Raw genomic sequence first — 22,294 nt, 5'->3', positions numbered from 1 at the left:
TAATAACTAACTTTATTGGTCACTTTTATAGCATGCTACTTACTTTGAAACAAACAGTGTACTTTTTATTCAACTAAATTGACTTGAAAGTTAAAGTAGTTACTTATTGTTTTAACTTGCATGGTTGACATTTAACACAGAAACACAAGGTCAGCATATAAGACAACACAATTCATTTGTTAAAGTGTGTTAAAATTGCAAGACGGGACCAGCTACAACATTACAATGTTGCTTCCACTTCATATATTTTAACAATCCATATCATAGATGGGAGACCTTCAGCGTAATCATGTTACATTTAATGTTTGACTTTTTTTCGAATAGTACTTTCACTTTGTTAAAACATTGTGACTTTTACTCATAAACATGTATTCATGTTAAATACATCTTAACACTGTTAATTAAATTATCTAAATACTTCTTCCACCATTGTGCCTTTGTGTTTGAGTTATATACTTGTAACTGTTGTTAATAACAGTGTATTTCATATGTAATGCTGTACCCTGCCGTGGTTTGACATGTGTGTGGCTTCCCCTTTGCCTGAGGGCGTTGCTCACAGCTGGGGGCGGTGATGGGGAACAACGTGCTCTGTGTGTACAAGCAGGCGGCGATAAGACAACAAGCCAGTCAGACTTCATCACAGAACATCACAGAACAACACAGAACAACACATAACATCACAGAACAACACAGAACATCACAGAACAACACAGAACATCACAGAACATCACAGAACAACACAGAACATCACAGAACAACACAGAACCCTCCGGCACTGCACACCACTTCTTCATCCTTGATACCGACTGTGGACCGAGAGGACCACCTGTTGAAGATCTCAAAGCAAAACCGTTTCTGACATGCACTTTGAGAAATGTGAGTATGTGAGCTTTTAATATGTTAACTGTGTGCAGAATACAAGTGTTACCGCTGGTATAATTGGTTCATTGAGTGCAGATGGACAACGTTGAATGATTGAACAGCAATGATGACATCTAAACGTCTTTCAAGTTACTGCATTATTGCACATGCTTGTTTTCAACATTCAGAAATGTGTTATTGTTTTAGTGGCAGCCTTATAATGACAACTCATTTATTGTATTTATAAGCCTACAACATCACACATGCATCCCTCTACAACAAACACATTTATTAGATTTAGTTTTTGGGGAACTGTGTTTTAATATTTTAGCCAATAAGGCAACATGTACATTTTAGAATCCATACAGTTGAGTGACAGCTTCAGCCTTTTGTTTCAGTTTTCATTTGATAACAACATAATTATAGCGAATCCCAGTCAGGACATTATTTGGGGAAACCCTGATACACCTCCAGCATTGCTTGTTGTTTTCTTTTCCCCTTTTAAATAATAAGACAAATAAACGTTGTGACGAGACAACCTAACTTTCTTTGCTCTTTCACACAAGCTTGAGTCTTTACATATTTAGTCTGGCTGGCCGAGCTCAGTCATACCACAAAATGAGGAAATTGGCTCTGCACAGCCTCTGCAAGCCAAAAGGGAAAGGTCGTCGGAATCCCCAACCTCCCACGCACATGACTCAATGTCCAGGGGTTTCCACACCTCTTATTTGAATATAGCGATAGAATAGTAGCCCAAAGTGTGAGGGCAGTTTAAACAAACCTGACATGTAAGTGTGGGCTAACTCTTGGAGAAACTATTGAAAAAAACATTTCCTCACTTCTAGTTTCTCTTAGCTGATGTGTCAGACTGTAAAGTGTTGGGCAACTTCTATCGACTGGTATATTACTGTTCAGTATAAATTGTGAAGTTACATTTTGCAGCATTACATCATTAGTAAAAAAAAAGAAGCCAAAGGTTGCCTCTTGTAAAGATCAAATGAGTCAGGACTGAGTAACCTATAGAAACACCTTCTGAACTTGAAAATGAAACCTGGCATCATTGAAATGTACTGAATGATGTCATTGATTCTGATAAAGTGACCTTTATTATATCGTTGGGGCAGGGCACAAGGCGTTATTGTTGAGGACAGGTTTTCAGCTGGAAGTGGAAGTATTGCTTTTGAAAGTCGTGACTAACCGACAGCAGTCTTTACTCCACAAACTCACATTTATCTCTCACTGGTTTCATTTGCATATTTCGTTTTTGGAAGTATGCCTTCATTGGATTTGCTCTGGAGAATAGAGCTGTGTAGTCCCTGTGTGGCGCAACACAGCAGTCAACATTCACAGGCAAGAAAACAAGAGAAATGACAACAGAACATGACTCTTCTTCTGCTCTGGAGCTGCAATAGAAAGCTACACGTGTGACGTGCCTGTGACACACCAAAGACAGGAAGATGTGGTTTGCCTTTAGCGGAGCGGAGCGACACAGGAAGATGTAATAGAAAATAAACTGCGGCAATCCCATGCGAAAGGTTTTCTGATGAATCTGTCTGGTTGTGCACAGCCACACGCTCTGTGTTCCTAATGGAGGAGGTTTCTCTGTGTACTCCGGTTCCACAGACAAGATGGAAATATCACTTTATGGTTCACGTGTGTGGTGAAGCTTTTGAGGAAACAATCTGTGTGGTCACATCGTGTCAGCTGGAAACATCAGAATTGGGTTTTTTAACACGGTTTCCTATTTTTCTCACACATTTAATGGAAATCATACTTTTTTTTCTATCAGCAAGGGCAAAGCATACTCATCGTATAATGGATTTGATATTTCTTCTGTTCTGTGTACTTTTCTCTAAAAATGTGCAGTAAAAAGCCACCGTAAAAATGCCCTGCATTAATAAAAATATAAGCTTTTACTGCTTTAACAAAGCAAAGCCCCTCTTGGTGAGATTTAAAATAAAATGTTGATATACTCCAGTGAGAGTCAAAAGGACAATAACACTTGCATACAGAGAGAGGCTTCCCCCATGCTCCACATTATTATCTGTTATGTATTTTCTAATTGGCATATTTTGTAATGCATAGCCATAAAAAGTGAGAGCTAAATATTCTATAATTTGCAGCTTTATGTTTGATGATTTATTCTAAATTAAATATATTTGGGATTTTGACTTTTGGAAGAACAAAAAATGGATAATTATAATTTGCTGCATTTCCAAACATTATTGATCAATTATGTCCATGATCAAATAGTCATTCCGTTTTGCACGATTAACATTTTTCAGCGCCAAAAGAGAAGCAGTGTAGCAGTTTGCCCACAGTGAAGGAACTCTTGGAGCAGAAGAGAAGACGTGAGACGTTTTCTGTCCCGCCCTCCTGCACAAGTCCTGCTCCTCCAACCACTGTTCCAGTAAGGCAGCACAGCGAGGAGATCAGCACCTCACGAAATATTATATCATAAAGATGTGACTTTTGATGTTTATTTTGATTTCCCCAGCAGTTACCTTCAGCAGAACAGTTTACCTGTACAGGTAAGAGAAGGCCATTCTGCACAACACCTAAAGAAAAAGTCTGGTGATATTCTTTATGGTGTGATATCACTCATTCCTCTGGGGCCGAGAGCTGGATTGTTGTCCAAAAAGTATTATAAATGCATCCATTAGCCACACTGTGGCTTCGGGTGACATGTTCCTTCTTTAAGATGAACATGGGCACTGTAGTTTATTTTGAAGCAATTACACATACACAAAACGCATCATGTGTTTATGACCTGCTTATTATGAAGATGTATGTCTATGGTTTGGGTAAACACAGACAGGGTAGGGAAGTAAGAAAGTATTGAGAGACAGACTAACATATGGATGTTTTTGGTCTTTTCATGGGATTTGTTGACAATAACAAAAATATGAAACGTCACCAGACTTGTTAGTTCATCTTGAACATAATGTCTCAACATTACTGAGTCTTTTCCCTTTTTAGGTGCATCAAGCAGCTACTCAGACATGGCAGTGAGCTATGAGCAGTGGACCCATGCAGCAGCAGAGTCTGCAGTGGGTTACTACCCCAGCCATCCAGAAAGCAGCTACGCTGCAGCCTGCAGCCTCCTGATGACATCTCAATACGGCACACAGCAGCAGCTCCCGGGGTATGGAGGAGACACAACGTCTCACACATACGTAAGAGAAGTCCTTTCATCTACGAACGTCTTCTTTGAATCTGTCTCATGGCTGTGTGATGGTTTGACATGTATTACCTGCTTTCTCCTGAGCAGGAGTGCCCGATGAGTGCAGTCACACATCCCGGCATAGCTTCTTCTTGGTCCCTTCTGGGTTCCAATCCGACCGCACAGCTGGGTTTTGGTTCGTCAATGGACGTCGCCAAGCTGGAGCAGGCCAGGATGCTGCTCAGCGGGATGGATGACGGCAGAGCTACTGGGCAGGATGAAGATGGAGACACGTGAGTGCTTATGAGTGAATACATGTGAGAATGTAGCGTGTGGAGTATGTGTGTGCTGGTGAAGCAAGTTGACTCAGGTTTCTTTGAGATCACAGATTACACTGGTAGTATATACACACACACACACACACACACACACACACACACACACACACACACACACACACACACACACACACTGCTGACATCACTATTCTGCTTGAATGTGCAAATGTTTACTCAGGAGTTTCGTTTTCAGTCACAAACGAAAAGTCAGAGCCACATTTACAGTTCGGTAATCCTGTGGATGAATCGAGAGACAAATGCAACTGTGAAAGGGAATATTGTGAAATTGGTTGCAGGGATTATGCACAACTCTCCTGCCAAAACTTAAACAAATGTATGGTGTGCTCTTGTTCTGCCAGCATGCTGCACATCTACACTGCCAAGGGGCTCAGGGAGTGCGCCTTCGCTGCTGCAGAGAGGCTGAGGGATGTCGGCCGGCTCGATGCCAAAGAGCACAAGGGAAAGGTATCAACAAAAACATCTTCCAAAGTGTGCACATTGCCCCTTTTGGCGCACATTGTTCTTGGAAAAGCAGAAACATTAGCACAGGATCTTCATTTCTCAAAATAAAGTTTTGGATTAATGTGCTTGTGCAGACCGCTTTACTGGTGGCGGTGACGGCCAACCAGCCGGAGATTGTACGAGATCTGCTGTCCCTTGGAACGGACTTCAATGCTTGTGACGTTAAAGGACAAACTGCCCTTCACCTGGCTGCCCACTATGGTTTACCTGGGGTTCTTCAGGTAAAGCAGCACTTGAAATGAATTGATTTGGGCGCGACTATCACAAGCAAGTCAGAAACGTAAGCTACACCGAGCAGAACTTAATGATTCCTCTTTTGCAGGCAATTCTCTCCAGCAGGCCGGCTGTCAACCTGGAGGCCTGCAATTTTGAGGGTGACTTATTGTTATTACAATGCAAATGATTATCCAACAGGGGAGGAGTGTTCACCCAGCCAAACGTCATTCGAGCCTCAGTTGAAATGTTACTTGTGTCTTCTTCTTTGCCTCAGGTATGACTCCTCTGCACTGTGCAGCCATTTCTCACAGTGTCACCGTGAAGGCGTTGTCCAGCAGTGGGCTGACGGATGTCGGTCTTCAGACCAAGGCTGCGGAGAAGCTCTCCTGTGTACAGATGCTTCTCACCGCCGGGGCATTCCTGCTCAGCCAGGTGCAATACAGCTCTCCCTTTTCTGAATGTCATGTGAGCAAGTAATAAGCATATGTGTGTCAGCAATCCAGTCTGGAGTTCAATATGTTAAACCCTGACCTTTCAGTCAGAATAATGAGTGCATAGGGGAAGCGCCCATGTTTTAACCAACCATGATGACAAACCGTTATCCCCGACGCTACTCTCTGATTTGGTTTGTCTGCCTTGTTTGACACTTAAATATCTCAGTCTGACTCTTTTAAAAAAACTTTTAATTATCCACTTCCAGGAAATCAAAAGTAACAAGACTGTGCTGCACTTGGCAGTAAAGGAGGGGGACATCGATCTGGTGACTTATCTGTTAAGGATTCCTCTGCTGAATATTAAAGACTTTGTCAACTTGAAAGTGAGTCCCACTCTGGCACAAAACTCAAAATTGGATTTTAAATATGCAAGTGTTTGTGGGTTCATGTGAAGTATAACTATACATCACAACTATAACAAGAGTCAGATTCATGCTGCATTATCCCATTTTTGCATAGGCGCATGGTCACACAGCTTTACACATGGCAGCCGGTCTCCATGGCAACCCCCACCAGGAGGAGATCCTGCAGCTGCTCCTGCGCAGAGGAGCCGATCCCAGTATCCGCAACCTGGAGAACGACCAGCCAGCTCACCTGCTGCAGAGCGGCCTCCAGGGAGAGCAGGTGAGCAGCGCATCATGTTTCATAGCCAGCCAGACCTGCACTGTTTCAATCTTTGTCATGGGTTATAATCATGAATGTATATTTCAATTTGTAGCTCAAGCTCATGCTGAAGAAACGAAGTGCTTCCTCTCGTCGACGTATCGTGTCTTTGCAGGACCAGGAATGATATGAAAATCCCCACTTGTAATCCCCATTTGGAGGGAATGAGTTTATAAGATGTTGCCTCTGTTAAGAAGAGGATTTACAGTGTATTGTTATGTTGCTTTGGGAATCTCTGGCCTATATATTAACAAAATAGTTTGGATTATTAATCTCTTGATATCAAGTCCAATTGATTCGACAAATCCTGCTTTACTGTGTAAATCTTAAATGACCTGCGATATGATGTATGTAAAAAAAAAAGAGGCTTTATTTATTTTTCAACACGCAGGGTGAATAATTCATGTGTAGGCAAAGTATCTCTTTCCAAAATGTTTAAAAATCAGACTATAAGAGACATTTTTTATTATATATTTAACTTTTTTAATTGAGAGCCTTTAAACAAGGAAGAGCATCTACAAACAGCAGAGGCTATGGAGTAGTTTTAATTCTCATAACCGGCTACACTCCCAGTTTAATGTTGATTTCTATGAAATAATTTGTTTGATCTCCAGGACCATGTCCCTGAAAGCCCTCTGACTCTATTGTCAAAACCCCCATCATGACATTTATCATATTGATACACTGAGGGTTGTGATTTCAGTCAGCATGGGTGCTTATGTTAAGAACGCGTGTGGTAAAAATGAGAAGGAGTTATCACATAAATTAACTTTCTGTCTGTATGCATCATATTTAAATGGGTAACATCAAGTACATGTTTTCTTTGTGGGAAAATAAACTTAACTCTGTGTGAAGCTATTTTGTATTTGAAACTGGTTGTGACAATAAATGTCATAGAGACATTCGATGAGTCAGTGTGGTGACAAATTGTCTGACTAACTGTACATTTTGCTCATGTCATAAATAAAAGTACAATAACACTTTAAATTTCCATCGAAATGTGTTGTTGCTCAGGATGACTTTTGAGTCCCACTTACTTTATATAGCTACATATATTTGCAGCATGGAAAATACACCATCCCACTAGAAAGGATAGAGTCTGGAGGATTTTAATGTTAATGAGGTTTACTGCAATGATAATAAACTTTAGATACAAGTTAAGTTTTTTTACTGTAATTTGAGGTTTTGAGCTGCCTCTCACTTATGTGTCATCTCTGTTAAATGGTATACATTCATGTAAAGCACAAAGGATCAATAGTATAAATAAACAACCTAATATTAATAATAATTGATATTGTATATAATTCTAGGATTGTTAATAGACACTGATAAAAACATATTTCATAGACAAGACCTTTATTTGAACCAGGGGTCTCATTTTTCAGGTAATCAATTCTTTTGACGTACCTTTGCTTTTAATTTCAAACATAATACATTACTAAGAAGCAAAATCAAACACTGTATTACATTAATAACATAATTTGTCAGCATTATAAAATAAAATAAACAACTGATAGTATTGTCTTTTAATTTTCTTCAAGATATTATGCTTTTCATTTTAGGATGTTAAATTTGGCCTATTCTGTTTCTTGGTTTCTTAATTATCTTTTCATGCTAGCAAAAAGATAACAAAACAAAAAAACGGCAAAATTAATAATAATTGTTACAATTGATCAATGCGTGCAGTTCCTTATTTTTCGCATTGGAAATGTTGTCAGTTTATGAATAATCATGCTCTTAATTTAAATTGTTTTACAGGACTCAGATGTAAAGAAGAGACACACCAATTGTTGCATTTGTTTCATTATAAGTACTTTTCAAATCTCATGGTTGATCATATTTTTTCTTTTATTCCCAACACTCACATTAATAAACAATAACTTATTGAAAGACTTTTGACAGGACGCTGTGGGAGACTAAATAAAACCAGGTCAGGATGCTGTTGATCATCGAGCCGTCACAGGTAACCAGCGTATGTGTGCATTGGCTGCTGTGGTTCCTGTGACGGCATCCCCCCTTTCAGGTAGAGATTGTGTTCTCTACACAGTCTGAGGAGGCACTGCACAGGAAGAGGAAACACATTAGGTAGATTGCAGAGAGAAAGTGAACATCATCGAGTCCAAGCCCAGAATGATCCAGAACAGTGATGTGAACGTACCCTCTGTCTTTGGGATCTGGGTACCAGATGAGTTGGAACTGCAAACAGAAAAAAAGGAAATGAGTAAGTATCTGAATTTTTTTAATTGTTAAAGATGACTGGTTAGGAAATAAAGATTGAAAACTGTGGCCACAACTTCAACTTGGAGTTGGATTTGATCAAGAGGACTCATTATGAGGGTTTCATGACCCAAAAGCAGTTGGAGCCACAGGATTCAGAGGTAACTGAGAAGTAACAGCCCTCTTCTTTCTTCTCATCTTGCCATGAAAGCGGCATGCGATCAGATCATATTAATACACTCTGCCCACTCACTACCTCCACACGAGGAGTGGGATGCATACGTTTTAGGAGCAAGCACTGAAATAAAGAGAACAGCAAAGCACTACCCACACGGGGTTCGTCACATAAGGTGTAGAAATGATTCAATGTGTTGGAAGTGTGTTTTGGGTTCAGTATGCAGAACAAGGGAGAACAGGCATCCAGGGCGGGGGAAGGAACAGCTGAGGAGAACTCAGTTTTAGTCAAAGAACAAACAGATGGGGTTTCCACACTGGTCGGGTATTCCTTTCAAGTCAAATTCATACAGCATGCGCAGGCGGATCATCCACTAAGCTTGGCACAGTTCTTACTTGGGTGAGGATTTTACACAATTTGTGATTTTTTTACCTGTTTGAAGAATGATAGATTAGTTACAAAAAGGTACAGTTGATCATGTGTATATGATTAAGCCTCTGTATTCAATTTATACGTGAGAGTAGATAACTTACTGAGGGCTATTAAAATGCCAGAAACGAACATGATTACTGCAAGGACCATCCCCGTAGTCCGCAATGTGTCATAATCTACAAGGGACACAACCGTACGGGACTTTATCGGGGTGGGGTTATGATGAGCTTGAAACACACTGTAGTAAAAAGTACAACATATATTGTGTGCTTTTAATTTAAGAAAGTAGTATACAGTGTACATCTTACCATACTCAAAGTTACTTCGGTCTGGAAACATAGTTTCTGCAAAGAGAGAGGAGGGGCAGTTATAGAGAACAGATGAAACATGCAGCTTTGAGTGCGGCGACAGCAATAAGCTTGAGAGGCGTGTGTTCAGCACCATGGATAGCGAGGCTGGCAGCTCTTCACATCTGAAGGCGTGGCTCCACAACTCCTCAGGAGGTTTTTTCTTTTCCTCTGAGAGGAGCTCAATGCAGCATCTTTGCTCAGCAGAAAAAAAGATGCACCATGAAAAAATAAGTGTGTCGCAAGCAAGCAGCATGATACAGGGGTCTCCTCACAGCACAGAGAGAAATGACAGCTATGATGATTGTTTGACACGTTAAAATGGTTAAAGAAAATTAAAAACAGTGGTTTTGCAAATATAAAGCATGTCTGATGCCAGATTGTTACGAGTATCTGGGCGTCAATAATGCGGCGTTCATGTTGCTGAACGCTCACACCCAAGTGGCTGAGCTGGCAGCTTGTATTTATTTCTGCTGTTTTCTCTCTGCCACACATATTCTGCAGTTTCAGAGAAACATAATTTATGAGTATTGTTCAATTATTCATCCCAGTGAGGATTTTTACTGAAAAGAAACTCCCTGTTATAACATGCATCAGCAGTAAATTGGCTCTTGGCACTTAAGCAAATCATAAAATGATTACACATTTAAAAACCAAACATAAAATAATTCTAATAATAATGATAATATGAATAAGGATAATAGTTTCATGCTTGTTACACATACAGCCTTGAAAATCCCATGAAAGAATAAATATTCAGTCAAACCTGTCGTGGACATGGCTGCACTAGAGATGTTGAGGACCTCCGTCTCCCAGAGTGTAGCAGGCTGCAGTTTATGGTTGGATATGAAAGGAAGTCGCTGGGCAGCATGCAGAACTGCTTCAGAACCCTCTCTGTAAACTCAGCAGGAACCCTCTGGTGGCCACAGAGAGACACTGCATGTTACAGTGCTGGGCTACTCCCAGTGCTAGATCTGCAGGGACTACTGGGAGGAGTGGGTCGCAACAGTCGCCCACAATCTGATGAAATAAAAGGATAAACAGCTAATATAAGCTCGACAGTTAACAGTCTACTGAGTATCATACAGTCTTCTGTGGAGCATGCAAGTGTATGGGGGTGTTAATTGCATGCGAGAAAAATGAAAAGCTATCAGTTTCTTACTCTTAATGCGTCATAGAATCGGTGCTTGCATGCTCCACCCCCCCCCCCCCCCGTTTCTTTTCCCAGTGCTTTCTTTTGTGCATTGCAGTCGGTTCTGTAACACCAGGGAGAGAATACAGTCTGCTTATGCAGCTTTCACGTTTGCAGGGGGATGCCACAATCACCACGGCTTAAAGTCTGCCAATAAAAGCGGCACTGAAAAGAAAAATAGATCAAATTAATAATGTTTTTCTTCCTTAAAAAAAATAAAAACACAGCCCACTCTAAGTGCTGCATAGTGCAGCGCATAAATCATTCACACACACTGCTGGTAGTTACTACTGCATGTGTAACTGAAGCATCTGCAGAGTCAGCAGAAGCGCTAGTGCAGCAAAATAAAATGCTGTTCACTGCTGGTCTTCTTCTAATGGCAGAGAAAACGAAACAGCCACGCATAAAAGCAGGAGAAACCTTTTCCAACATGTGCTTTATTATTTTGCATCAATGTGAAAGTCATAAAAATACAAATGAGAATCACACTTTTACCACACTATAGTACTAGCATTTAACGTTGGCACATTATCTAGGCCCCGTGATTGATGATACAAACATTTAAAAAGGATAAAAGGAGCACAGTAACATTAAGAAATGGAAGGAAGCTTCTTGTTTTCGTGGAAAGATTGTCCTCTGCTGTGATCAAGGTATTTGCTGCCACCTAGTGGGAAGTCAGTAGCACTGTGAAAAAGAGGAGGAACATACATTTGATTGGTTGTGAAAAAATCTCGCTCAGCCCCCTTTTGCAGAAAATAGATGTGCAGAAGTTTAGAAGACACTCACCAGATCTCCGTTGTCCTTTGTCTAAGCTGTGAAAGAGTTTTAGATGACCGTTTAATAAAATTTAAAAAAGAAAGAAATCTACTTGATAAACTTTTAACATAGATAGATAGATATATACTTTATTAATCCCCAAGGGGAAATTTGTCGAGCCAGTAGCAGCAACACACAAGAATAAAAATAAAAATAAAAAACACAAATATAAGAAGGGTTAGGGTGATCTGGCAAGAGGTGAACTGTTGTAGAGCCTCATAGCCGTCGGCAGGAATGTTCTCCTGTATCTCTCCTTGTGGCAGCGGAGCGTGAGGAGACGTCTGGAGAAAGTACTCCTCTGTCCCTGTAGGAGGTGGTGGAGAGGGTGGTCCGGGTTGTCCAATATGGACACCAGTTTCTTCAACGTCCTCCTCTCCACCACCTGTTCCAGGTGCTCCAGCTGGCAGCCGATGATGGAGCCAGCCTTCCTAACCAGTTTGTTAAGACGGCTGGTGTCACCGGCTCCGATGCTGCTCCCCAGCATACAATGGCAAAGTGCAGCACACTGGCCACAACCGACTGGTAGAATAACTCCAGCATCTTGCTGCACACGTTGAAGGATCGAAGCTTTCTCAGGAAAAAGAGTCGACTCATCCCCTTCTTGTACATAGCTAGTTATTATAATAAAAGAAAGAACAATATTTACCTTGAGGAACAACCGATTCCACATCAGGACTTCTGGACCTGAAGAACATTAACAGCTTTATAATCTGACGTGAGGGATGTTTTATCTATTTTACAGAAAACTAAAATTCTTTTCAGATAAATGTGTGGTATGTTTATCCAAACTTTGATTTCACTCACCTCGACTTGTCACCCTTTGAGCAGGAACATTTTCGGGCTGTTTTTTGGGTGGGAAAACACAAGAGAAAGAATTATATGTGTTTAAAATGGCATAATGAAAAGAATGTATGCAGCTTCAACAGTCCCCGAACGCCTCTCCCTTTAGTTGGCTATTAAAAGAGGATGAGGCTGTTCCAAGCCTCGATAGGTGCATGATTACACTCTTGAGCTTGCTCCAATAAACCTCTCTGGCCAGCATGTCTTGGGAGGCCTTATATGTTTTCTTGTTTAGCCAGTGTGTAGCAAAACATTCAGCTAGCAGCATTTATATTATGTGAAAGTCTGCAAAAGAGTTTGAAATGCAACATATTTGGTTATGTATTCTAGATACACCCCACTTTGCCTATAAACATCATAAATGGTTAATGAATTCACAAAACATGTGCCGGAAGACTCCATTCTGCTCTTTATTGTTCTCAAGGTCAACAAAATAAAAAGTGACTAAAAATAGAGTAGTTTTCTTCATAGATATTGAGATGATGCGGCTGTATATAAAGTCTTCTTTTGATGGGTGGCCGCCTATTTGATTATCTGCACAGTGCAGGTTCTCAGTATGACAGCTCAACGTCACGGCTCACCTGTTGACACAGCTTTCAGATATACAAGTACTCCAACAAAATATAGAGAATATACTTTTTGAAGGAACATGTAGCCCGTGTTGGAAATAATGTAGAATACTTTGAGAAACTGTCCATAAAAAACAGATGCTATTTCAACCTGAAGTGTTGACTAAAACAAGACGCGTGGACTACAGACTCTGAGGACTAAAGCTGGAAGCATCTTAAACTAGAATGGGCACTCTGTAGAGCGCATACCTTCGCATATCACAAGATTGGGCATTGAATTATGAACATTTTGGCATTAGTTGCATGCCAATTGGATAAAAATTGACCTTGCTATGGTAAAAAGAAGATGTTGACCTTTCCATGACCATGACCTTGACCTTTGACCCGATTGATCCCACAATCTAATCAAATGCTCCCCGGATAATAACCAACCATCCCACCAAATTTCATGCGATTCGGTTTAAAACTTTTTTTGTTATGCGAATAACACGCATACAAATAAATAAACAAATATCTTTACCTTCCGCATTTTCAATGCGACGGTAAAGATAACGCTCCTCCTTTACTCACTGACTTTGACACTCGGAGGCACCAAAGGGTGCCTGTTGCTATCAATGGTGTTTTAAACGCAACATTTTATGTAACAATTTCATTAGTTGGCATTGTTGAAAACCTAAAAGGTCCAATTGGTAACTTTTATATTCACATGTAATAGAAGTTAATTGGAGAAGAGATAACATATGTGAACAAACACAGCAGTTAGAAAACCTTTGCTTCACTGTGTAAAATCTGTGTATTTATTGACCTATCAATTATTGTCGGTGTAATAGAAAGCTCCTTTCTTTTAACTCGTGGCAGAATGTGTTTTGCAACGACTTCATGCAGTTAGGATCCAAAGTGCTTTTTGAATAACAGAGGCATTTGGGTCCTAATTATTATTTATTGCCTGGTTTCAGGGCTAGCACAGGCACTAGCAGGGGCCACAGGTGCAGGTGAGGAACAGGAACCTTGGGAGAACACTGTGATTAAGGAGGGAAAAGATATATCTCTTCCCTTTAAAAAGGGCAAATTGCTCTGACGCACGGATCATGACCATTGAGTGCCTCCTTTCAGACGTCTGAGAGAAGCAGAGGCCTTCTTGTCTCGGGAGCCTGCGAGGTCAACTCAGTTACAGGGACCGCCGTGTACTTAAGGTGGACAAACACTTACTGACAATGAGGGCGATCCCCATGAGGAACAGTATCCCTGCGATAACCAGGCCACCGATTCTCAGAGATTCATAATCTGAAATTAAAAGGAAAAAAATAGGTGCATGGTAACTAACATGTGAAAGCTTTGAGAAACGACATACGACAAATGCAAAAAGCTTTTACCACATTTTGAGTCGAGAGCAGCATTGCAAACATGTTGTGCAGCCCCCTGACGGTCACGAGACACCACGCATTCCTGTGAGTTGCAGTCAACAACTCTAACGGTATTTGTGTGGAAGGAATATGACATGTTTGTGTTTCCATCATTACAAAACCAAGGGAGTATTTCGTTTGGGAAACTGAAGTGAATGATAACATCCTGTTTATGAGGATCACAGCTTTGTGGGCATGCATCAAACATTGCTTTGTTTGGTTAGCTAGTTAACTGCCTGCAGACATTATTAAATACATATTGGCCACGATGAACTAAATCAAATAATGTATTTATGGGAAAGAAGGAGAAATAATTGCCCACTGCTATATTTTTTAGCTGCCAGAATTGTTCATCACTCCTTTAGTACTGTGGTTCTAAAACATCTTGGCTTGTGACCTCTTGAATTGAGGTCACAAGCACTTTTACTTTACGTTGTTTAATTCTAAGGTCAGAGGAGATGAAAAAAACACACAAAAATAAGGAATAAACAGAAATGTATATTTCTTATCCCATTTTTCATAACCCCTCAGACTTATCTTGGGCCCCCTGAGGATTCCCCACCACCGGGTTGGAAACCATTGCTTACTGGTCTTTTAATAGGGTGACATACTATGGTTGGGATAGAACAACATGGGTATGGAGAAGACTCACAAAAATAGCATTAGAGACCTTCAGGAAGGAGTCCTAAAGCCTGCAAATGAGTTATCATGCTACACTGCCAGCTCCCTCTTCTAAAAGTCAATGTTTTATATTAATGTTTTTTGGAGAGATCTTTACATTATAAAATACAATATGAACATTTTCTGGTGCTCATTTGTGAAAATTATCTTAAAAGCAAAACGTGTAAATATTATAAACTAGTGTTTGTCACAGAGTTTATTTTCAGCAATAATCCAAAATCCAATGGAAAAATCTCTTTGACTTCTTAAGAAAACCAGTGCAAAGCTAACTAAACAGGTAAAGAACCAGCAGGACACTGATGGTCGGTACTTTTAGTCATTCTGTGCACATCGTTGCCTTAGATGGATCTAAAATCCGTCCGACGCCACAGTGGAGGGGATGGGAAGTATTCGCTGTGGGACTACTCCAGAAGCTCGGCCTTAGGGTGACAGTTTTCCGTCACTTGTGGGAAAACAAGTGGAAAATGCAAACTCTCTTGTCTCGACCTCCCAGATGTTTCCTGTGTAGAGGGTCGGCCATTAAAAGTCCCCGTTCATCTGCTCACCGTAATGAAAAGCACTGTCACTGTCTGGTAGGAGAGAACAGAGAGAGGAAACAAATGAGAACCCGGTGACACACTTCAGAGAGCACTCGTGATATGACAGCTATTCAGCACTTTAAGGGCCTCAGTCATCCATCTAGTCATTAGCCCGTTTGCTGTGCCAATTTATATGCCAGCTAAAATGAGTGTGCAGCTTATCTTAATTTGACATTTCTAAGCTTCTGTTCAAATAATACCCACCTTTGTCCTCATCTGCCACTGTGGCTGTTGAGAAAAGAAGCAAAACGTGTTAATTTTTAATAAGACATTCACATGGTGCAGTCAGCAAACGGTAACATTGACGAGAGTGTGGCAAACTCCCTCTAGAGAGACGCCCAAAAGAGTGAACAACAAGCCGTAACTTGTATTTATGGAAAGTCGAATGATATATTACAACAGCGAATTGTCTAAAAAACCGTACACTGTATGATTCTAATCTCCATACCTTTGTTTACTTAGTCTATTTATCTGATGTGTGTTAATATGTGTGACGTTAAGGATCTGGGAGAGTGAACACCTCTTTGCTCTTTCACATCTTCTCGCGCATGCATTTGGAACCTCATGTTGGGCACATTAATGTTCTGCTCTGGTCCTTTAAATCTAGCGAGAGTCAATCACAATGTCTTATGTGCCTCATGTGCATCGAGAAAACAACCACAATAATTAAAAGGGACAGCTTTACTTGGTTCAGTATTTGAGACAAAATGCAGACATCGTTTATAATTATGGGGTCAGATCAGTGTCAATAGTTGCAAATGCACACAGAGCGATTCACAAATACATTTCAATGCACACGTAAATCAATTACGATTTATATAAATGTAAAAGTAAAATCACAAATATATTTATGCATTTCTATGTGGATTTGTCTATTTGATGTGGATTTAAATTTATTTATTTGCACTGCATGCGTTTGTGGATCGCTACACATTTGTGCACGGATTTATGAGACTCCTCTGTCGGCTCAACTCGTAAATGCATTTTTTTCAACATAGACCTAACTGTAGCCAATCAGATGTCACCCTCATTTTCAACCAATCACATGAGCGTCATTCGCTTCATTCCCGCCTTAGAGGGGCGGGGCTTATCCCCGTGGTTTGACTGCTGCTACTCTAATCGGTTGGAAGCGGCAGTCTTTCAGACAGTTGGTAAAAATTCACCGAGCGGTCTAGCCTAAGGGTGATGTTATAGATATATATATATATATGTGTGTGTACAAATGTGCACAAATGTGTAGCAATCCACAAACAAATGCAGTGCCATCCATAAATAAATACATATAAATCCACAAACAAATAGACAAATCCACATAGGAATGCAGCAATATATTTGTGATTTTTCTTTTACATTTATACAAATCGTAATTAATTTACGTTTGCATCGAAATGTATTTGTGAATCGTTCTGCGTGCGTTTGTAAATTGAATATATTTGTGAATTGTTCTGTGCACATTTGAGAATCTCCGTGTTTGCATTTGTGAGTCTCACTCTGTGTGCATTTGTAATTATTGAGACGGATCTAACCCCACATATAATAACCACCGGTGTTAAACTCAGACAAAATTGAAGTAATTTTACTCGGCCCTGAGCACCTCAGAGATCAATTATCTGGTGATGTGGTTTCTGTAGACGGCATTGCCCTGGCATCCAACACCACTGTAAAGAATCTTGGCGTTATCTTTGATCGGGACTTGTCCTTTAACTCCCACGTAAAGCAAATCTCAAGGACTGCATCCTTTCATCAATGTAATATTTAAAAAATCAGGCACATCTTGTCTCAAAAAGATGCAGAAAAATTGGTTCACGCATTCGTTACTTCGAGACTGGATTACTGCAACTCCTTATTATCAGGCTGCTCTAATAAGTCTCTTAGGTCCCTCCAGTTGATCCAGAATGCTGCAGCTCGTGTTCTCATTAAAACTAAGAAAAGAGATCACATCACTCCTGCACTAGCTGCTCTGCACTGGCTCCCAGTAAAATCAAGAATCACTTTTAAAATTCTTCTCTTAACGTACAAAGCCTTGATTGGTGATGCACCATCATATCTTAAGGAGCTTGTAGTACCATATTGCCCCACTAGAGAGCTGCACTCACTAAATGCGGGACTACTTGTAGTTCCTAAAGTCTTAAAAAGTAGAATGGGAGCCAGAGCCTTTAGTTATCAAGCTCCTCTTTTATGGAACCAGCTTCCACCTTCAGTCCGGGAGGCAGACACAGTCACCTCATGTAAGAGTAGACTTAAGACTTTCCTCTTTGACAGAGCTTATAGTTAGGGCTGAATCAGGTTCACCTGGTCCAGCCCCTTGATATGCTGCTATAGGCTTATAGCTGCCGGGGGACGTTTTAGGATGCACTGAGCACCTATCTCCTCTTTTTTTCTCTCCTTAGGGATGAATTTTCATCTCTCAATCACACGTTACTAACTCTGCTTTCTCCCCGGAGTCCTTTTGACTTCACGTCTCATGGGGTCAACGGACCCTATGAGACGGCATAGATCCTATCTGCCTGATGGATCATCGAGGTCTGGGTCGTGGAATTCCTGCTCCTGACTACGCCACTGTCCTGTTGAGACTCCGCCCACTGTTGAGACTCCGCCCTCCTCTCTACCGCCATCTGCCTGATGGATCGTGGAGGTCTCCATCGTGGAATATGCCTACTATGAAATATTCATACACTCTGTCATATTCATTGAATGTATTTTAACTCTAATCTGTCCTTCTGTACACATGACATCTATTGCATCTGTCCATCCTGGAGAGGGATCCTCCTCTGTTGCTCTCCTGCAGGTTTCTTCCCTTTTTCCCCCCCTGAAGGGTTATTTGAGAGTTTTTCCTGATCCGATGCGAGGTTTTGGGGCAGGGATGTCTATGTGTTCAGATTGTAAAGCACTCCGAGACAAATTTGTAATTTGTGAAATTGGGCTATACAAATAAACTGAATTGAATTGAATTGTTTGAGAGAGGCTGAACAACTTAAGCTTGGAATATTACATTGAATGTGACATTCAAACTTGTGTTGGGCAACATTTCCAAACATTAATGCATTTTTAAACAGCTCTTCTTCAACTGTTCAGGCTGTGAACAGCATTCAAATGTCAGCCAGTCCTTGTAGATGTGCTCATGTATAAACTTTGACAACTGATATTTAATGCAGTAAAATTATAATCTGTTAACAAAATGTCAGTAGACTCAAAGTGTAAGTTTGCCTGTGAAACTTATTTCACCTTAAAAAAACAAGGTCAGACTAACAGACCTGAGAGTCAGTCGAGGCAAATCTGCTTAACAGCGAGCTCAACTGAAGGCGCATAGACAAAACAAATCAAATACCAGAGCATTAACAATGGGAAACTTGGCAGCTGTGTGAATAAATGATTGTTCAAACTGCAGTTTATGGAAACAGTTAGACTATTCTGACATGACTTTTTCTCACAGCAAAACCCTGACATGGAATGATATAAAACAGAACATATTAAATGGAAATTATTCTGAAAACAGAATCCCTGCAATGCTAACAAGACAAGGCGTTTTATACACATTTGACCAAAAAGAGAAGGAGCAGAAGAACAATGGCAAGCAGCCATTTCAAATAAGTGGCCATTCATGGCCAGTGCCTCTAAAGTATGACACTTAACAAGCCTCGTTAGACAGACTGATCAGCTGGTTTAAGGAGGAGGCGTTTAAAAGCATAACCAAAGTTACAGAAAGGGGAAGCAACTGAAGAACGCTACGCTCACACAGCTCGGTACGGAACGGCGTAAAGCATGTCGAGTGAACCGGATGCTCACCGAGTGCAGGAGCCAGCCAGGAGCTGAACGCCAACAAGACCACAAGATCCATTGGAGCTGCTGAGAAGAAACAAAAAGGAAACTCACACAACAATAAAGATAAAGTCACATGAATGTGCTCACATTTTGGGGTAGTTGCTGTTTTTATGAGGGTAACGGGCAGTTGAAGCCATTTTTGTGTGACTTATAGATGAATTTTGTAATTTACTGAGTCCCTTTAGACTAACATAACTCAAAGAGCCTTAGTGAGAACAGAGAGATGGCTGTTGTGAAAATCTTTAGCGACTCCCCTCTAATACCTCTCAGAAACTCCCAAACAACCAATTAAGGTACGTGATGATTAGTTGTTGTCCAACAGAAAGGATTCAGAAATGGAGGAACATACTTTATTCACCAACTTGTTTGCTCGAGTTTAAATGATATTGTTCATAGGGCTGCGGCCAATTATCTATTTTCATAGTCAATTAATCTGTCTAATATTTTCTTGATTAATCGATTTGTTGTTTGATATTTGTCAGAAAATGATTTTAAAAAATGTATCCTGTTTTGTCCACAACTAAAAGTTGGAAATATTTACATTTAAGAGGCTGGAATCAGATAACTTTGACTTTAAGTCATGCTCCAAAAACACTGGATCTGACATGTCCCGTAATGCTTCTGAATAAGTGTTTCATTGTGCCCCTTCAACGAGACCACAGGGACACAAAGCTCCATCGTGTACCCTATAATGTCACACGATCAGGATAGGTTTCTTGCACACATGGCCTCCTGACTCTGGGTAAGAGAAGAGGGTCTATTTCAGGCTCAGCACCTCAGTACTCCAGCATAAGAGTTGAGGGGTGTACGGGAAGGCCGGTGTTGTGTTGCATTTGATATTTAGTCAGTGGGTTAGGATCCGTTTTGAAGGGTCATCTAGTTTATAAATGCAACACGACCCTCCTGGGGCCATTTTTCTGTCTACAACATCCTCAGAGATGTGTTTACAGGTTAGAGATTCCAGATCCAGACAGCACCTCCGTATTGGAGGCCAGAGTCGCCACACACTGCATGACCGAAGAGCCTACTGGCTGCAGTGTTTCAGTTTCACAACCAATACAATCTCAGGGCACAGCAAATACATGGAATGCAGGTACACACAGCTTTAGCTCCACGCTTGCAACAAAAAAAAGTTAGCCCTGGGATAATGTTGAAATATGTTTTGCATTGCAAAGATCAAAGCATTCGTTAGCAGAGCCAAGGTTTCCCTCCCTGGCCCAGAGCAGTGCTGGGAATTCATGCACGACTAGAGAGGTGGTGTGAACACGGAGTTGGAGTGGAGAGAGTTGAACACTTCAACCCTGAGAGCAGGATTAACATCAAAGGCCTGCCAATCAGGTTTAATCTAACACATACAAATTTAGTTATTCTAATAAGAACCTATCCAATAATATTGTTTGTTAGCCTTCCGAGTCATATAGAGGAACAGAATGGGAAGACAGGAAAGACATAAAGCAATACTTTGACAATTATTTACCATGGATTGTTAAGAACGTGGGCTTAACTCTGACAGTTGGTAATTAAAAAGAAGGGTTGCTTTCATTTACACTAACAGGAAAATCCATATGAATGCATTCTGTCATCTTTAGACACAGGCCTCTTGGGAATTCAAACGTGGGACTCGTGACTTCACGTTTTTGATCTCGCCAATTCACGCGATACGGATTAATGCATATTGTTGTTCATTCCAGTTTCTGACAGGGCTCAGTGTACACAGTGTGGTATTAAACTCCATTTAACTTCACGCAAGGAACCACAGCGCAGTTTGACGCATGGTAGGCTAAACATGCTAAACAAAAAAACAACAACAAAAAACGATTATCTTGTGGATTTAAATGTGTGGGATGAACATACACGGTGGAGCTAGGTGACGCTGAAGAATAGTGGTTAGTTGGAAGAGGTGTTCGGAAACAAGAAGAAGGAAAAGCTCTGCCAGACAAAATCCTGAGCACACGGATGTGTTTAAATCTAAAGCTTCACATTTAAGGTGATTGCGCTCATAATTCCAGCCGTATTAATAATGCATTGCATTTATGAAAATGTATTAATTTCAGAGCACACACGTGTACATTTAAATGAACTTACCGTGTATCAGCCTCCTGTAAGCTCTAACGCGTGTTTATTTCAGCCCGCACTTTGCTGAACACGTTTTCCACTTGTTAGTTCAGCCAAAGAGATTACATATGATCCGCAAACACCTTCTCTTATAGCATGCGAATAAAATGAATACAAATAAATGCTTCTCTGGAGATTCCGTAGTATAGCTACTCGCCTGGCCCGAGGAGAGCAGTGTTCCTTCTGGGACTCGGCTCAGGAATGAGAGCGAGGGGTGTGTAGCTGAGCTTCTGGAGTGACTTCACGAGGACTCGCTGCTGGCCAGTTTACTCCCGTGCTAAAGTAAAACATGATTTTATAATGAACTGTAAATCGTGCGCATCCCCCCCAAAATACCCAGGCAGTGCGCGTGTTGCAGCGTGGTGTAATGAACTGGCTGGGTTCAGTAAAGTTAGAAAGATATTCACAGATTCGGACTTCCCGGCTCAATAGCTCTCAAACGACACGGAGTTGAAACACAAACAACACCTCTCTGTGATCGTAGTGATGTCGACAGCAAGCTTCAACCTTCATTTTACAAAAAAAGCCGGTCTCCGAGATCGATGAATAACGTTGGTCTCAATGTGCGATCAGCTGTGAGACCTAAGCCCAGGGACCGTCTGTAAAAAGCAATCCAGGAAAAACATATTCCAAAAATATTCAATATATCCACTGAAAGATTGTGAAGGCTGACAGAACTTATACCATACGTCAAATGGCAACCCTGTAATGTACTACAGCTGTTATTTTGAAAAAAACTCATCTTAAATAATTATTATGAATTATATTTAATATTTTATGGAAAAAAATCTTCAATAGCTTCACTGTTATCAAGTGTAGGATGAACACATTCATTTCCTACATCAATGGG

General features: G+C 40.7%; 3 protein-coding genes across 7 annotated transcripts; 1 reads left to right on the top strand and 2 right to left on the bottom strand.

Annotated features, from left to right (window-relative positions):
* The first annotated feature begins 697 nt into the window (after window positions 1-697).
* Window positions 698-7,248, top strand: LOC130212995 (NF-kappa-B inhibitor delta). Of its 2 annotated transcripts, none has more exons than XM_056444350.1 (12): window positions 698-876; window positions 3,147-3,271; window positions 3,362-3,392; window positions 3,841-4,037; window positions 4,133-4,317; window positions 4,722-4,827; window positions 4,959-5,105; window positions 5,207-5,258; window positions 5,375-5,532; window positions 5,801-5,917; window positions 6,054-6,218; window positions 6,313-7,248. In XM_056444350.1, exons 1-12 carry the CDS (start codon window positions 861-863, stop codon window positions 6,382-6,384), a joined length of 1,371 nt encoding a protein of 456 aa, XP_056300325.1. In that variant the 5' UTR covers window positions 698-860; the 3' UTR covers window positions 6,385-7,248. The 2 variants fall into 2 exon arrangements, with proteins under 2 accessions (XP_056300325.1, XP_056300324.1); XM_056444349.1 differs by having other exon boundaries at window positions 3,359-3,392.
* Window positions 7,249-8,081: 833 nt separating this feature from the next.
* On the bottom strand, window positions 8,082-10,735 carry fxyd7 (FXYD domain containing ion transport regulator 7). Of its 4 annotated transcripts, none has more exons than XM_056444671.1 (6): window positions 10,195-10,735; window positions 9,390-9,622; window positions 9,183-9,257; window positions 9,045-9,081; window positions 8,416-8,453; window positions 8,082-8,316 (listed from the first exon to the last, which is right to left on the bottom strand). In XM_056444671.1, exons 2-6 carry the CDS (start codon window positions 9,523-9,525, stop codon window positions 8,297-8,299), a joined length of 306 nt encoding a protein of 101 aa, XP_056300646.1. In that variant the 5' UTR covers window positions 9,526-9,622; window positions 10,195-10,735; the 3' UTR covers window positions 8,082-8,296. The 4 variants fall into 4 exon arrangements, with proteins under 4 accessions (XP_056300646.1, XP_056300645.1, XP_056300644.1 ...); XM_056444670.1 differs by having other exon boundaries at window positions 9,390-10,448; window positions 10,591-10,735; XM_056444669.1 differs by having other exon boundaries at window positions 9,390-10,735.
* A 302-nt stretch (window positions 10,736-11,037) lies between these two features.
* On the bottom strand, window positions 11,038-21,846 carry fxyd6l (FXYD domain containing ion transport regulator 6 like). Its single transcript, XM_056444673.1, has 9 exons — window positions 21,415-21,846; window positions 19,294-19,353; window positions 15,712-15,735; window positions 15,475-15,498; window positions 14,055-14,129; window positions 12,241-12,277; window positions 12,083-12,120; window positions 11,407-11,432; window positions 11,038-11,304 (listed from the first exon to the last, which is right to left on the bottom strand). The coding sequence occupies exons 2-8, from the start codon at window positions 19,343-19,345 to the stop codon at window positions 11,428-11,430; spliced, it is 255 nt and encodes an 84-aa protein (XP_056300648.1). The 5' UTR covers window positions 19,346-19,353; window positions 21,415-21,846; the 3' UTR covers window positions 11,038-11,304; window positions 11,407-11,427.
* Window positions 21,847-22,294: the final 448 nt, after the last annotated feature.

This window comes from Pseudoliparis swirei, chromosome 22 (assembly GCF_029220125.1).
Source record: "Pseudoliparis swirei isolate HS2019 ecotype Mariana Trench chromosome 22, NWPU_hadal_v1, whole genome shotgun sequence".
Lineage (NCBI taxonomy): Eukaryota > Metazoa > Chordata > Actinopteri > Perciformes > Liparidae > Pseudoliparis > Pseudoliparis swirei.
Note: the sequence above shows the minus strand (reverse complement) of the source record. Positions and strands in the feature narration are given on the sequence as shown.